General features: G+C 40.0%; 2 protein-coding genes across 21 annotated transcripts in view; both read left to right on the forward strand.

Annotated features, from left to right (window-relative positions):
- MCF2L (MCF.2 cell line derived transforming sequence like) overlaps positions 1–5,265 on the forward strand; it is a 116,101-nt gene extending 110,836 nt beyond the window's left edge. For all 19 annotated transcript variants that reach the window (XM_088668579.1, XM_088668573.1, XM_060273388.2 and 16 more), the window contains 4 exons: positions 910–1,028; positions 2,031–2,143; positions 2,750–2,853; positions 2,972–5,265. In XM_088668579.1, coding sequence (XP_088524705.1) covers positions 910–1,028; positions 2,031–2,143; positions 2,750–2,853; positions 2,972–3,066 — 431 coding nt within the window. In that variant the 3' untranslated portion in view covers positions 3,067–5,265. The remainder of the gene's footprint in view (positions 1–909; positions 1,029–2,030; positions 2,144–2,749; positions 2,854–2,971) is intronic.
- A 1,902-nt stretch (positions 5,266–7,167) lies between these two features.
- On the forward strand, positions 7,168–16,596 carry F7 (coagulation factor VII). Of its 2 annotated transcripts, none has more exons than XM_088668591.1 (8): positions 7,168–7,399; positions 9,432–9,592; positions 10,531–10,555; positions 10,636–10,749; positions 10,882–11,022; positions 11,959–12,065; positions 14,325–14,445; positions 15,875–16,596. In XM_088668591.1, the coding sequence occupies exons 1-8, from the start codon at positions 7,330–7,332 to the stop codon at positions 16,453–16,455; spliced, it is 1,320 nt and encodes a 439-aa protein (XP_088524717.1). In that variant the 5' UTR covers positions 7,168–7,329; the 3' UTR covers positions 16,456–16,596. The 2 variants fall into 2 exon arrangements, with proteins under 2 accessions (XP_088524717.1, XP_088524718.1); XM_088668592.1 differs by lacking the exon at positions 7,168–7,399 and adding an exon at positions 8,700–9,068.
- The last annotated feature ends 121 nt before the right edge of the window (positions 16,597–16,717 follow it).

Consider the following 16,717-nt stretch of genomic DNA (forward strand, 5'->3'; position numbering starts at 1 on the left):
AACAGGGCCCCCAAGTGTAGCTTCCCACATTTTCCACAGAAGTGAATGGCAGCCATCCGCATTCATACGGGTGAAAATAAATGGCTATATAAATAGCTATACAGTATTTATTGGCAGCATGGGGTTGGAGCAGGCATCCCCAAACTTTGGCCCTCCAGATGTTTTGGACTACAATTCCCATCTTCCCCAACCACTGGTCCTGTTAGCTAGGGATCATGGGAGTTGTAGGCCAAAACATCTGGAGGGCTGCAGTTTGGGGATGCCTGGGTTGGAGGAACAAACGTCCCAATGACCTTCTTTGGGAAGAGCAGATTCTGATCCACTACGAAGAGTCTTGCCAACTACTGCTCATTTAATTTGCCTAGTTGTAATTAATAGAAGGCATTGACAATCAGACTTGTTTTAACCTGCAGAGCAGCGCTGTAGGTTTCATTTCTTGCTCACACTAAGGTAATGTGACAGAGAGAGAGAGTGCAGGGAACTCATATGGTATCCTTTTGTAGTTGTGTTGAAGTGGGTTGTTTTTCAATAAGTAGATATGGAAATCTGTTGTGCGAGTTTTATTTGGGATTGTTTATTTAGAAGATGAGATGCTCCAAGACGGCATATCACTTAGTACAATTGAATTGGTTCAAAGGGTATCTAGTGTTTTGCTGTAACTGTTCAAAGTGTATCCCACATTTAATATAGAAGTCACAACTAAATGTCAAATAAATAAATAATACTGTGTGTGTGTGTGTGTGTGTGTGTGTGTGTGTGTGTATACATATATATATATATATATATATATATATATATATACACACACACACACACACACACACACACACCCCTTCATGGCTATTGTATCAAAACAGTTCAGTACTTGCTTGAGAAGCTTCAATAACAGTTTCTTGTTTGTTTATTAAGGATGGTCTAAAACATCTCAGTCACTTGATGCTTCTGAAGAAAATGATGGCTGGTCCAGTGCGGAGGATCCGCTTAATTCCTCAGATGCAGAAGAAGAAGTAAAAGTAGAGAAGAAGCTGGTAACTAATATATTTTCATGTTTATAGGAGGGAGGAAGATATAATATTTGAATATAATATATATATATAATATTTGCAGTGACTTATCTCCCATAGACCCCTTGGAGATGGTGTCTTTGGAAATAGGTTGTCAATCAGAATGTATGGTATACAGCAAATGACAACCTTTTATCTGTAAGCTGCCTTGAGTCTCTGTCAGAGAAAAAAGGTGGGGTATAAATAGTAATTATTATTTATTTATTCATTCATTCATTCAGTGACACTGGTAGAATGAACAGTGAGTTGATCATAGTTTTGCAGCACTTATTCTAATGTAGCCTAACTCTGTACAGTATGTTGTTATGCGGGGAGGGGTGGGTGGAAGGAAAATGAACAGTGTGCACTTTGATGTACCATTGGAGAAAGGCTAAACCAGAGAGTTAATGTGGTGCCCTCCAAACTTCAACTCCCACTATCCCTAACAATTGGCCAGGCTGGTTGGGACTGATAGGAGTTGTAGTTGGCACCATGTTGGCTAATCATGGGGCAAACTGACACAGTGTATGTCCTATGGAATGCTGGTGACGGAATTTAGAACTCCATAACCCTTTCCCTGTTCTATTTATTGGTTGTACAGGACTGTGACAGTCCTGGAAAATCTATTTCATATATATATGCATAGTCACTCTAGAGCAGTGTTCCTCAACTTTGGGCTTCCAGATGTTTTAGGCCTACAACTCCCATGATCCCTAGCTAGCAGGACCAGTGGTCAGGGAGGATGGGAGTTGTAGTTGTAGTCCCAAAACAGCTGGAGGACCAAGATTGAAGAACACTGCTCGAGAGGATGTGATTCTGCTTCTCAGTTATGAGGGAGAAATGCTCCACATGCATAATAAGTCACTTTTTAAAAAAAAAAACTGATTCAGCTTTGGCACTTTGATCACCATAAAATCTGTCTCTGAGTTAATAGCTATTTGATTATTTCTCATTAAACCAATTGTATCTTCTACTGTGTATGTTTAGACTCCTGGTAAATACACTGTTGTGGCCGATCATGAGAGAGGAGGCCCTGAAGACATGGCCCTGAAAAGCGGAGAGTTAGTTCAGCTGATGCATGAAGGAGAAGATGGACTTTGGTATGAATGCCAATATTTTAAGACAGAATGTCCGCAAAAGCACCGTGGCCTGGTGCAATGTCCAGATGTATATCTATAGTTAAGAGATTTGGAAAGGGCAGTGAGATTGTTCAGTTCTCATTGCTGATTTCTCAATATTGTTTCTGACCTCTTTCAGTTCCTGAAACTGGTTTGCAAACAATGGATACAGTATTCCCTTAACCATGGTTAAAGCTATCAGATGGATGGGCGGAATTCACTACGAAAGGGGGCTTTATGGGGAAGGGAGCATGTGACCCTCAACTCTCTATCTCTCTAACCTGGAATGTTGTTAATTTAGAGCTTAGTTTCCCAAACTTGGGTTTCCAGCTGTTGTTGGACTACAACTCTCATCATCCCTAGCTAGCAGGACCAGTGGTCAGGGATTATGGAAATTGTAGTCCAAAAACAGCTGGAGACTAAAATCAGGAAACCTTGATTTTAGAGCATTACAATATGCACCAGAAGAAATACAAAAAATGTTGCCTGCCTCTAAATAAGGGCTACTTTGCTTCCAAATGAGGCCTAATATTTTAATGCTGTGTTTTTTTTTAATAGTTTAAAAGCAAAAACAAATTTTCCCCCTAGGTATGTAAAGAATCTGACCACAAGCAAAGAAGGTTGGGTTCCAGTCAACAGTTTGTTGGTGCTGCTTGGCAACTCAAAATCTGCTATATCTCTGAGCAGCTCAGGTATTATTTTCATTGTAAATGCTTTGGTTTAGCAGAGTGCCACTTAATTTGTCAAAGAGCCCAGTACCAAGTAAGCTACAAATATATTTCTCTGTAAATTTCTGTTCCTTCCATCCAGAGTCTGCAGCTGGTTCCAGTACACTGAGCTCATCTTCAAGCTACAGTGAGAGTTGCAATGTCAGCAGTATCAGCTTCTCGGACATAAAGGGTTAACTTATTAAAACCTCCATGAAGACTCTTGTGAAACTGTCAAACTTCTAATGCAAATGCTGGATGTTAAATGAAACAGAGAAGCTACCATCACATGGATCTCTCTCCATTCACCAACACACCCACACACCCATGTTTCAGTGGTAGCTTACAAAATCTTCTTTATTTAAAATAAAAGACATTGAATAACAAAAAGAAAATTTTATATAAAAAAATAAAGAGACATTGAATGAAGATGTAAAGGATTGCCAGCAGCATGGAGTAGAAGAAGTGTGCCTTGTTGGAAAGAGAATCTTCTGGAAGGTGCATGTTGGAAATCTTTTATCATTTTCCTAGAAAAAAAATGAACCTGGAGAGGGATAATGTGGGAGAATACTATGAAGAAATCAGGTTGTGTCCATTGGTGTGAATCTGTACAGTAAAACAATGAATATATGTTAATGTATAATTAATATGAAGTTAATTGATCATGTAGAAGGAAACATAAACATGATATTTACATGTCATTTTACATGAAATCCTCCTTGAGGCAATGTGTTAATATGCGGGAAATATCTTACAGCATCAGGGGAATCCGTTTTGATCTGGCTGTTGTTTCTGGCTTAGTTTAAAAAAAAAAAACCCACTGTGCTTTATCTAGCCATGAGCTTGTTTATAATCTTAGCTTCAAAAGAAATAGCAATTCCACTTCAACAGAGACTATACTTTTTCCTTTCCTTTCCTTTTTCTTTTTTCTTTCTTTTTTTTACAATCTATGACGATAGCCCTTTTGAGATATTTTTGCCATCAAGGACAATTGTTTACACAATGCCGTTGATTTCATAAGTTGTTTTGTAAATTTTTAAATTATCAAGTAAATACCAGAACATGTTTTATATGGGTTGAACTTCCAGAAATTAAACATTCTATAATAGCAGGCAATTGTCTTCTACTGTTAGAAGATGCCTACAAGCTTCTAAATGAAACCTTTCTAAATCCTTCCTGGTGCTTAATTGTCTATGAAATGCAAGAGTGTGTCATTTGAGCAGGGAAAAATCATTGTGGGCATAGTTTTAAAATAAACGAAGATGAAAACCATACACATTTTATTTAACACATGTGAAACAGAGCAATGCTGTGTAAACTGCTGTTCCCCCTCAAGATACGATTTATAAATCTGCCTTACCAAAGGCTAGTAGTATGTAAACTGATGTATAAACCACATTGGATTCATCCATACATCTGAATTAACCTACAGCTCATAGCGTATGTACCTCATTCATATATTATTGAAGAAGTGAATGTTTGGTGGTCAGCACTTAATGAATACTAAGCAATTAGAATCTGGCAAGAGAAAACGAATTTGGATTTTGCTCTTTTTCTGAAGTATAAATAGCATCTCAGATTGTTGTTTCAAATGTCAGGAACAAGTTCTGGCTTATAGTTAACAATCAAACTATGACTGGCTCTGGTCAGTGCAGAATTTTATATCTATTTGTATATGTTCATATTTATATATATATATATTTGTGTGTGTATGTGTATTAATGTAAAATATGTATTTATACACTTCTGGCTGCTAAAGATGGCCTCTGTATGTCCTAAATTTCTTAATAGGGCAGCAATGTAAAGGTTGTACAAGGCTTTCCTTTATATAATTTCCAGCACAGAAAAGTGCATCTCTTGAAAGCATCTCAAACGAACGAGATCGTGCCAGCCAAGGCACGGTCTGTTCTGTTGTGGTCATAAAATAGCAATAGTCTTTTGTAATTTATTTTGTAAATAGGAGTTTGGGAGTGCGGACCCCTCTATTGCAAAATCGTCCTAGAAGAAAGGATACAATTATGATGCATCCACAGGCCTTACACACACACACACCTTCCTCTGTCAGTGGCCCTAGCTTGGGATACTGCCAAACAATAAATGACTTTTCTTGCATAGGCTTAATTGGTTTATTGCTTCTCTGGCTCAAGTGAGAGGAGTTATTATGGGGAGGGAAAACCACAGAGAAAGCCCTTATATTAGAGGCTGTCTCTTTTTACATTGTCCCTGACAATGCCTTTTCCTTATTCATGTGGTTGTACATATACCATTGCACTTTAATATGACCCACGTTTCAATTTTCTACTGCTGTTGTAAATTGCAATTACAGAATCCAATGTCTTTATTGTATATGTATGAAACTTTGAATAAAATTCAGCATTTCTTGCTGGGTCTCCTCAACATGATGGCGGTGTCTATTTTGTGTGGGTGTGTTAACCCGGTACCACAGTATGTCAGAAGTTGATGCAGCAAGTCTTAAGGGAGGAATCTATGTACAAGAAGCTGGTGTAAAGCAAAGCATTTGTAAATTAAGCCAGCAGAAAGCTACACCAGATCCAAACCCCACTCAGCTTAGGCTTTTGCCTAAGCCTAACAGGAGAAACAAGATTTTCAAATAATATTCTGCATTGGGTTGCCAGATCATGTGACTGAGCCAAACTGGCTTAGGATCCAACCTAAATCCTCCCTTTCTAGCCCCAACTCCAGACCCTAGATTTTTGCTCAGCACCAGCATATCTTGGGCTGAGCTAGAGATCCGCTGCATCCTCAGCTTCTCAATCTGGCAGATCTTGCAATGGGAGTGCCCCTTAGAGTGTGCCTGTCCTCTATTTAAAAAAAATAAAAATTATTTGTGTGCACTGGGCATTCTAAACACTAGCAGTAATATCCCTATCCCAGGAAAACTTTGGGGTTGCTTTTTGTTGTGAAAGATATCAAGTTATTGAATCCATGGCAAGTCAGGATTGAATTTGCTAAGTATACATTGCAGATGGAAAGGGACTTGATGGATAGCAATGGGGAGACTGTTGAAGGCAGTGCTTTTCTTCTGGGAGTACGCAGGGGTACGCATACCCCTAAACATTTTGTGGATCTAAGTTTGGCCTCATTGAGGGGCAGTATTTCAATATGAATAGGAAAGTGAGAGTACCCCTAAACATTTTTTTTTAAATAAAAAAGCACTGGTTGCAGGTATTAGGTAAAATTATTTCAAGCCTTAACTTCTAAGCAATATCAATGTGTTTTTAACAAATTCTGGAAGAAAGGGGTTCTAAATAATATAGGGGGGGGGTTTCCCTTTCATGCACACCCTCTACCTCAGCTTGGGTTGACGATTCAATACTATTCAAATGGCATTCTTGCAGACCCGGCAATGAGCACAAACAGAGCGCAAATAATGTCTCTTGCAAAAGGCCTGAGGTTAGCCTCACTCAGATAGCTCTCTTCATTCCAAGCTGTCTGTTTAAGGGCAGCTATAAGCTCTTTATTGCAGCTTTTAAATGGCTTTTGCACATTGAACATGGAAAGGATGCAAACATTTAGCTAGTGGGTCAGTTTGGTTTTCTGTCTGCCCAGTAATCTTAGGCCAAGTAGTGCTGGATGTTTAAGAAGAAATGCTTCTAATTTGTGGCCATCCTACTTTCAGCAATCTGCGTTGCTGGAACACACAGGAAGGCATCTTTAACTGACCCATTTTCATTAGCAGCCATGGGGCAGGGTGCGGGGCAGAGACTGGCTTAGGATCCCAGTGCTCTGGAGGCAGCCCTGTATAGGGAAGTTTTTTATGTTTGATGTTTTACTGTGTTTGATGTTTTGATTTGCTGGAAGCCGGCCAGAGTGGCTAGGGCAACCCAGTCAGATGGGCAGCATGTAAATAATAAAATTGTTGTTGTTATGGGAGTCAGCAGGGAGAAGGTATAGTATGCTGTTTTCCAGATTAAATGCCCCTCTCTGCTGCTGTTTTGTCAAACCAATAGTTGCTTTTCCTGCCATTCACTCCCCTTCCCTGTCCACACACCCTTTTCCCAGGCAAAAACCCTCAGTGGTCGGGCTCTGCAGTCTCCTTAAATGCTTTTTTTTGCTGGCTGGAATGTGTCCTCGAACTAAGACAAAACCTATTTTTGGTGTGCAAGAGTCACACCTGTTGCTCCACAACATTTGCCCCTTGCTCTACTTATCACCAGCATGTGGCCCCCAGGAGGTTTCTGATGAGGAAAGGTGGCCCTTTGGATGAAAAAAAGCTTCTCCGCCCCTAGGATAAACGGAAATAAATGAACTTATATCTGATCTTTCTTATTTGTTCAGCTTTCCGCCCATGAAAATTGGTTTGTTACGGCTTCAGATCTCTCTCTTCCAGTGCCTCTGTACCCCCTCCTATGACTGAAGCAATTGCAGCAGAACTTTGGTCACAGAGATCTTGCTGAAATATCAGCACACAATTTGGGACACAGGCATTTTGGTTTCATCATGATTTCCTGTCACTTCTGCATTCTGTTTTTCTTCTTTTTCCTGGTGTATCCGCTTTCACTGGCTGCAGGTATGACTCACGAAAAACTGTCATAGTGCACAGTATTAACTTGAAATGTTTCCTTTTCTTGTAATTTTCTTATTGGAAAGTGCAGAGCAATTTTGAGAAAGGATTCAAACATTTCTAAAGCTTCCTAAAACCAAACTGTTTTGTGTGACAGAGCTGCTCATGTGATTACCATAATGATTCAGGAAAATCTGCTGCTAAGCTTAATGGTTAACCAAATTCCCCAGTGCCTCACAGATAGATCAAAAACCAGGTTTTAAACTGAGAGGTCAAAAACAGCAGCAAATCTGACCAACTCTTTTTTATGTATTTCTAAAGCCACCATTATCAATTATTGCTTCCATGTAGTTTTCTCTTTGTTGGTTTATGTTTTGGTTTGGTTTTGTTTAAACGGAACCTGTAGAATAATATCATGAAGAGAGAAACCTATATCTCTGTGTTGCCTCCACATTTAAGAATTCAGAATTTTACCAGTAATTTTAACAAAATTACTGAAAGGTGGGGGCGGTTGGGGGGAGCAAATTTTCTGGCATTCACAAAGCTAAAGAGGAAGGGCCATAAATACAAAAAAAATTGATTCTTTACATTTTGTGAATTATTACTAAACAGGTTGTATGAACTGTGTTGGCTCAAGTAAGTGATGGCTCAGGTAAAGAAGACTAATCCTCTTTACAAGCATAATCTGTAATTCAAATTTATGTATTATTTGTGATACAAATCATTTGAAAATAGAGGTTAAGTTATTCTTTACTGGAAGGATAAAATGTGACAAAAGCTAAACATAGTAAATATTTGTTCCGGTTTTTTTTGCTTACTCTGAAACAAAAATTTAGTTACTAAACTATTTGAATGCAACATAACAGGAATAATATTTCTTTATAGAGTCAGCTCATTATTTGACACAGTGTCAGGACTTGCTGGGTTGTATCAGTCAACCTTGTGAATTTTAATTATATTTCTTGAACATTTGATTGTGTGTTCGAATCTGATGGGGAGCAAGGAGTAGTTTCTCTGTGGGCTGGACAGAGAGGGTTGTTCTGAAACTCAAAGGAAAAGAATTACAGTACCCCATGACACAATGAACAGTGAAGTATTTTTCTGGCTTGAAGCATTTCTACTAGGACTATGCCAAGTATTCCTCAATTTTGACGTTTATTTTGAAATTGCTCAAAACAAATACCACCTACGCCAGTGCCACCCTCAGCCTCATTTTCCCTCACAACTATTTTACCTGGTTGGTTGTGGTGATCACATGATGTGTATTGAGCAGGGCTTTTTTCAGTCAGAATGCCCCCAACAGTCAGAGGAGAGACCAGACCAACCTCATCAAAGCCCTGCTGTGCCTCTGGCTCACAAGGAGCCCGAAGGGGACATCCTCTACGGGGATCCGGAGAGGGTCTCCTTGTGAGCCAGAGGTGTAGCAGGACTTTTCTGAGGCTCTTCAGCCCCCGAACTAAGAGTTGATGTGTGGGAAAGCCGTGCCTCAGCTGAGCAAGCCCCCAGGTGCTCCGGCTCATGTGAGCTGGAGAGGCATGATGGGGGGGTCGTTAAGCTGTTCCCCTGAGGCGTGGAAGACTCCCCTCACCTCAGCTGAGCAGCCTCAGCAAGCCTCTAGCTGCAGAGGAGGCACACACACACACCCAGCCTGAAGAGATCAACTTTGGGCTTTGGGGTAGGTCTTCTGGAGGAGGCACATTCCTGCACCTTTTTGTCTTGGAAAAAAAGCACAGTTTACTAACATAGCTTAATGATACCATTGACAAAAGTCATATGGATTGTTCCCGCCAGTAAGGTGAAATAGCAGTGAAGGTAGCTGAGGGCAAGAAGGAATTGTTGGGCTGAGAAACGGCAACCTGGAGAACAAGGGGACCATGATCCACACAAAAACCCCTACAGAATGAATTTTATATTCTCCAAAATGGACATAGTAATCTCGGTTTAGTTCCATTCCCTGCTTTCCTCAGCTGTGGAGATGTCCCTAATAACTGTGCTTTGCGGAGGCAGAAAGCCAATGATTTTGTTTTTGTTTTTTAAGTCTTCTTAAAGCATGAGGAAGCAAGCCGTGTGCTACAAAGGAATAAGAGAGCCAACTCCTTCTTTGAAGAGTTGAAAGCGGGATCACTGGAACGAGAATGTATGGAAGAGAAATGTTCATTTGAGGAAGCCAGAGAAATCTACAAAGATGGCGAAAGAACTGTAAGTAATGTGAAGTAATGGAAGGGCATATTCCCATTTTGATGACATTTGCCAAATCTGTATTAGAAGCAATGGTTTATAACAAACTGAACCATGGTTTGACATTACATGAGGAACCACTGGCTTCATGCCTTTCCTCCCTAATCCCCTTGCTCAATCCAATTCCCTCCCAAATCCAAACCAGCAAACTGTGGGTTGTGCTCACCCTCCAAACCAGAATTGCAGACCCTGATAGCAAGTACAAAGTGTAGTTTGCCAATTTCAATGTGATTTGCAGCTTCTTGTTTGGAGGAGAATTTGCCAGTTCTGATACTGTATAATAGCAAAAAGGTTCAGTCAGCTTCTACCTGTTCTGCCTTTGGTGAGAGAATGGGATTTTGGAGATTACTTGTTTTAAATGCATTAGTGGGAGTTGATAGATCTGTGATTCTTCAGGCCTTAGGGATCGATCTCTGAAGTGCATCATATCTCTTGTACAAACACATGTAAATGTAATAAATGTGCATAACATACATGAACAACATGTGGTGTTCAATGTACCATTTCCTATGTTGCATCTGATGGAACTCAATTTGAAATATTGGGTGCGGCATTTATAATTTCCTTGTGAAACGTTAGCGAAAGAACACAGGCCCAATTGGCTTTTGCATCACCAAAGAAGAACCTATTGCAGGTGAAATTAACATAGTAGACAGAAAAGCCCCATCTGTGATACTATGGAGTGTCTGAGTGGGATCAGCCAATTTAAGAAGCAATTCTTGGTTCAAAAATAGGGAAGTTACAAGTAAACCCAGAAGTAAACTAATATTTTGAAGGTTATCATGATAGTAGATGACTTTTCCCAAACTGTTATAGTGTAGGTTCTGTTTTACTTAGATTTTGACGTTTTTATGCTCATTTTGATTCTTTCTCCTGTATCTCTGTCCTTTTCTACTCAGATGGAATTCTGGAAACAATACACAGGTAAGCTGACTCATGCTAATAGAAAATTTGCTATTGGAGCTCTTCCTAGAATTTTTGCTGACACTTGAGTGTTTTCATAGATCCTAATGAGTGTGACTCCAACCCTTGTCAAAATGGTGGGACTTGTCATGATGAGTACAAGAAGTACAATTGTTACTGTCCTGAAGATTATGAGGGCAAAAACTGTGAAATTGGTAAGATATTACTATCTATCATCTATCTAATCTATCTATCTATCTATCTATCTATCTCTATAACATTTAGAATATAATTCTGCAGGTCTTTTGCAAGGCATTTGGTGAATTAATATGTTCCCATATATTTAGGCCCAGAAACCAGACTGAAGTGCATTTATGACAACGGCAACTGTGAGCATTATTGCATCGATATCCCAAATGCAGTACGACAGTGTTTCTGTGCAGAGGGATATAGGCTGGGAAATGATAAAGAATCTTGTATCCCAGAAGGTAAGGTATAGAACACATCACCACACCAATTGTATTTCAGGTTACATCCATGTCCTGATAGATGCCAGGGAATATTTAAAAATCTTTTTTAAAAATAATCTGGCAATTTTAATTTAAAATAAAATGGTAGGCTAAAATATGATGGCAGAAAACTGGTTTGTTTTTAAAAGATTCCATGTTATTCCCCATTCGGAAAAAAATTGTTCTTTCCCACTTAGCAGTTGCATTACTTTAGGGCTTCAAATACTAATCCAGCTAAACCAATTTTAACATCATTGGACCAGGATCTTAACTACTACTGGCAGTGCAAGGGAAACACTTTATGCCGAGTCAGACCATTGGTTCACATAGCTCACACAGACTGGCAGCAGGTCTCCAGGATTTCAGATGGGCCTTTCTCCTTCCTGGAGATATTGGGGATTAAACTTGGCAAGTGCGCTACTGTCCTGTTCTCCATTTTCAGTAACTGCTCTGCATGGATACGAATGTAGCTACCTGTATATCTGTCATGCTGCAGCAGTGCAGGGTCATCAGCTTGTGACTTTGCTGGGATATATGCATCAGTTTCAGTCCAACTACTCCTGCTTAACTGGTTTGTTGACTAGGCCAGATGTGACTGTAACAGCCTGTTGGGAATGAGGCACAGAAATTAAAAAAATAATTGCATGTCACACTGTTTAAATGCATTCAATCAGTGGATTCAAAGGATTTCACAATTCAAAACTGCCACCTGAGAATGAGCTTTTTTCATAGTAGTTAATAACCAAAGATTGTAAATTTGCACTTTAAAACATTGTCACAGTATTACAGTCTGAAAGCTCAACTGTATGTTTCAAAATATTATTTACTGGTGTTTTGTGATACAGACCAAACTCAGAAGTGGGGAAAGGATCATAATCATGTTTCATGCATAACAAAAGCTACATCATTTTGCAGTTGATTATCCTTGTGGGAAAATACCACTTCTGGCCAAAAAAATGGAGGACCGACGGGGAAGAATCGTAGGTGGTTATACCTGTCCTCCAGGTGAATGCCCATGGCAAGTGAGTCTTCAAGTAACTTTAGTACAATTCTCTCTCCGTCTGTCTTTGCATCAGAAACACTGAAATGGGGGAGGGGCACAAACAGGTCCCTCTTGACTTTCCATACACTGCATGGTGCATTAGGGGAAAAGAAAACTGTGCCAGATCCCTACATTTCAAAAGAGACAAAACAATATCCAAACAAAACCTCCAACATAACATTCACAAAGTGGTAAAACATTGCAAGGTGTTCAGTGCAAAGTGGTAAAACATTGCAAGGTGTTCAGGAGAAGCTTGTCTTATTTTTTAAATGGCTAGACAACCATTCCTATACTGATACTTTATACTAAAACGAAGTCATTTTTTAAAAAGTTATAAAAGTTAGACTGATAATAGGAATAGTAACAACACATTTTTTGCACAGCAGTCAAACAGCAGACCTATTCATGAGGTGTAGGCAGGGGTAAGAAACATGAGCAAGATGTTGCATTTTGGATGTTGGGAAGTGCAGCCTTGAGGGAGATTGAATTGAATGAATCTTTACTAGTGTCAGCCATTGGCCATAGCAACAAAAGAACAATGCAATATAAAAAGAACAGAAATAAAAAGTTGATTATATCAAACACACTTTAGGGTCCCGAATCAACAGTCAAATAGTGGACCTTTTTCTGATTGCCCCAGCTAAAAACCTTGCAACCTTTGCTGTCATCTGCATCTTGATCTGCCAAGAGAAAGGACACTGTGGCAGTGGTTGGGCAACCCAGAATGGACAATAAAAGAAGGGTGATAATCTCATTCCTCAAGGCTTTATAAAGAGTGCAAGCCAAAAGGGTGTGCACCACTGATTCAGTAGTGCCATCTCCACAGGGACATAAGCGTTTTTCGTGTGGAATCTGTTGGAATCGTCCCTCAAGTACAGCCAAGGGCAATACATTCAATCTTGCAAGGGTGAAAGCGTGTCTATATTTTAGAATTGCTAGGTTATGCAGATAGGGTGCCAGAGTCAAAATGGGAAGGTGGAAAATAGTCATACCATGAGCAAAATTTCCTTGCTGTGGCCAAGTTGTTCTGACGCTCAATATCATTAAGGTGCTGACAAATTAGACTTTTTGCTTTACTAAAACCCAAGGTGAATAGCTGTTGTGATAAACCACAAGAGTGAAGTTTTTGATAGACAATTTTAGACCAGGCACTCTTGTGACCGTCTTGCAGCAACCTTGAGGGAGAACATGCACAACCAACTAGAACCAACTTTTTGCACAGGAACAGAAAAGCCCAATGTGTGATGTGCTTGAATGGAGGTGAAACCCAAAGTTATGTGTGCTGTTTGTTTTGATTTAGATATTGGGCGTGTGGTTCTCTGGGAAAGGATTCTTAACTTTGCACCTTTACACAGTGTAAACCACTTCCCACCTCCCACTGCCCAAAAGCTGCTAATAGCTCTGGGGACAGAAAAAAAGACAGGCATAGATGCTGTTCACTCAGCTCTCCCCCTACATACTAAGTTTTGTAACCACTCTTAGGACGTCTAGACCCTTGCCTTTGCTTTGGTATCTCAGGTGCTCTCCTTGGCCATAAGGACATAAGAGCCCTCCTGGGTCAGAACAAAGCCCGTCAACCTGGAAGCCCACAAGCTAGAGGTGAGAGCAACAGGATGTTCTCCTGCAGTTATTTCCAAGCAAGTTAGTATTCAGAGGTGTTGAAAACATCTGATTCTGGTGGTAGTACATAGCTATCACAATTTATCTTTCAGGAGTTCATCTAATCTCATTTTAAAGATGCCTAAATTGCTGGCCATCACGACATGTTCTGTCGGCAAATTCCATAGTTTAACTATGCTGAATCACCCTTTAAAGCTACTGTATTTTTAAAGAACTCATTTTTTGCTTGTCTTAAATCTCCTGCTATCCAACTTCATTTGATGCTCCTAAGTTCTAGTATTATGAGAGAAAGAGAGATAGAAACATCTTTCTCCCTACTTTTTCCACACCCTGCATACATTCGTAGTCAGTCGCACCCCTCCTTACTCATCTGTTTGTTTGTTTGTTTTTTCTAAACTCACCCTTTCCCGCAAACATTGTAACTTTCCTTCATTTGAAGAAGTTGCTCCAGCCTTCTGATTATTTCCGCTCCCCAAAATTTTAAGTGTTATTTAAATAACCTAACCATTCCATTCAGTTGAACACATTAGCGGTAGATGTGTTGGCGGGTCCTTCATAAATGCCAAGTAAATCATGTTTCTTGTAAAGGGTTTTGCAGTGATGATTGTTGTATTTTCAGGCTCTCATGCTAGAAGGTCAAATGCAGAGGTGTGGAGGTGTTCTGATTGCTCCATCATGGGTAGTTACTGCAGCCCACTGCTTCTCACAAACACGCCGTGAAACACTCAGGATAAAGCTGGGTGAGTACAGTCCTCAGTGGAATTGAGAAGAATAATCACTATTATACAGGCCAAACTACCTCAGATTTAACTTCAAAGATCCTGGTCAAAAATTGTACCATAACTCTAGTGAGAACAGGAGAGTCATCTCTCAGTAGAGACTGCACCACGTGTTGTTTATTGGCGAGGACCCCAAGCCACAGAGAGGACATCGAAGGATCATCACGGAAGATGTTAAAAAGAGGGCAATCCAAAATTATGTGGTCCAAAGAGTCAGGTGAGATGATAAACTTAGTAAAGAGAGGCTTGTGATTATGCTCTGCTGAAACTACATAGAGCTCAATCTATATGGTTGGCCAGTTGGAACAAGCTTCCTTGGTAAAGTGTGGAGAAGGAGGTACAAGTTTTTTAAAATAATAATAATAAATAAATAAACAAAATAAACATTATTGAGTGCTATGCCATGCAGGGAGCTCAAATGGCCAATAACTGGATCACTGGATATGTAGATCAAATAAGACTGTCAGCATAAATAATTGGACATCAGAATCTGATCAGTGTGACACATTCTGCTTCTACAAACACAGCCTGCAATATGAATCCATCTGTGAGGAGACCGGGGTATTCCACTATGCCCTTCCTTTCCTTGACGTAAAGTAAACCCAAACTCTCAGTAAGGTAGCTTAAATAAAATAAAATATTATGCAGCTAGAATGCCAGCAGGGGCATCGAGGCTTTCCAGTGCTTTGTCCCTGTTGGACAGAAGTCACGGGTTTCTCCAAGGTGCAGTGAGCTTCCTGGGAACATTGAGACCAAAGTGGCAGGCCTGGAAAAGGTAAAAGATGCAGAGAAGCTGGCAGATAAGGCCTTCAGGGATGTTACAGCTGTGTCCCATTCCCACAATGATAGATTCCCTGCTGTCAGGGAGAATGAGGTCCCAGGGAAGGAAATCATTGCTCTACGGAAGTGTACCTGCTGGAGGTCTAATAGTGGAAAATTATTCTGCATGCAACAAGAAAATAATCGAAAACATAACCATTAATGACCATGCAGTGCTTCCAGACAACCTGTTGGTTGAGTGGTCATCCTGATTTGTTTCCAGGGAGATAGACAGTGTTGACTACAGAATAACAAATTATTCTGATTAGTTTGCATGGAAATTGGATGATGATCATGATGCATCAAAACTAATCTTATTCCACACATTCCAGTGCATTTTCCTGTCGCTTTACAAAATGTCCAGTTGGGAAAGTGGGGTCTTTGATGCAAAACCTCCCAATCAACTATAATTGTACAACCTAAATTTGCCAGTGTGTGACCCTAGAATAAGGACAGTCTTTGTGCTATTAATCCTTTCTGAATATGAGCCTAAAGACCTGACTCGACTCTGAGATCTGTGCTATTGAGAAACCTGATACCTGTCACATAACAAATGTTCCTGCTTTTCCAGGTAAATACAGGATAAACCAGAAAGACGAAGGTGAACAGGAAAGAAGAGTTGCTAAAATCATAATCCATGAAAAGTATTCTCCCCAAAAAGTTGAAAATGACATCGCCTTGTTGCAATTAGTGACACCTGTCAATTTCACAGATTATGTGGTGCCCATATGCTTGCCTCAGCAGCGGTTTGCTGCAGATGTGCTGAGCTTCATTGAATACTCCACAGTGAGTGGATGGGGGCGTCTCTTAGAAGGCGGGGCTACATCAGCCACACTTATGCAAGTGAGACTCGTCAAAATGCACAGAAAAGAATGTGCTCAGCACACTAACTTTAATATTACAAAGAACATGTTCTGCGCAGGATACCTTAATGGGACTCGGGACTCTTGTGAAGGTGACAGCGGTGGGCCTCACGCCACTGAATATAGGAACACGTGGTTTCTAACAGGGATCGTGAGCTGGGGTAAAGGCTGTGCAGCAATGGGCACATACGGAGTTTACACCAATGTAGTCGAATACATTGGGTGGCTAAACAATCACATGCAGAATACCTCTACCACTGCAGTTGTACATACGCCCTCTCAGAATTAAGGCCTATTGAGTTCAATGGGATTTAATCCCATTGCAGCCTTCATTAGCACTTTCTGTGTGTGTGTTTTTTTACACTTGTTTTTCAGAATTCTTCGAGCATCGTATATCAATTAAAGGCTATATACTGAATTAACACTTTTATTCATTTTCACAAGTTTATTCTTCACTATTATTTTTAACATTGCGACCAGGAAGGGAGCATACGCTGTTTATAATCGTAGTGTTATCTTTAGCATATATTCACTTACAACAAGAAAAATAA

Source organism: Zootoca vivipara, chromosome 4 (assembly GCF_965207765.1).
Source record: "Zootoca vivipara chromosome 4, rZooViv2.hap1.1, whole genome shotgun sequence".
Taxonomy (NCBI): domain Eukaryota; kingdom Metazoa; phylum Chordata; class Lepidosauria; order Squamata; family Lacertidae; genus Zootoca; species Zootoca vivipara.

Bases quoted from the DNA above. Each gene is read 5' to 3' on its own strand.
- F7 (XM_088668591.1), top strand. From the start codon at position 7,330: ATGATTTCCTGTCACTTCTGCATTCTGTTTTTCTTCTTTTTCCTGGTG. The intron at 7,400-9,431 runs GTATGACTCACG...TTGTTTTTTAAG, and splicing joins TCCGCTTTCACTGGCTGCAG to TCTTCTTAAAGCATGAGGAA. The intron at 10,750-10,881 runs GTAAGATATTAC...CCATATATTTAG, and splicing joins GGGCAAAAACTGTGAAATTG to GCCCAGAAACCAGACTGAAG.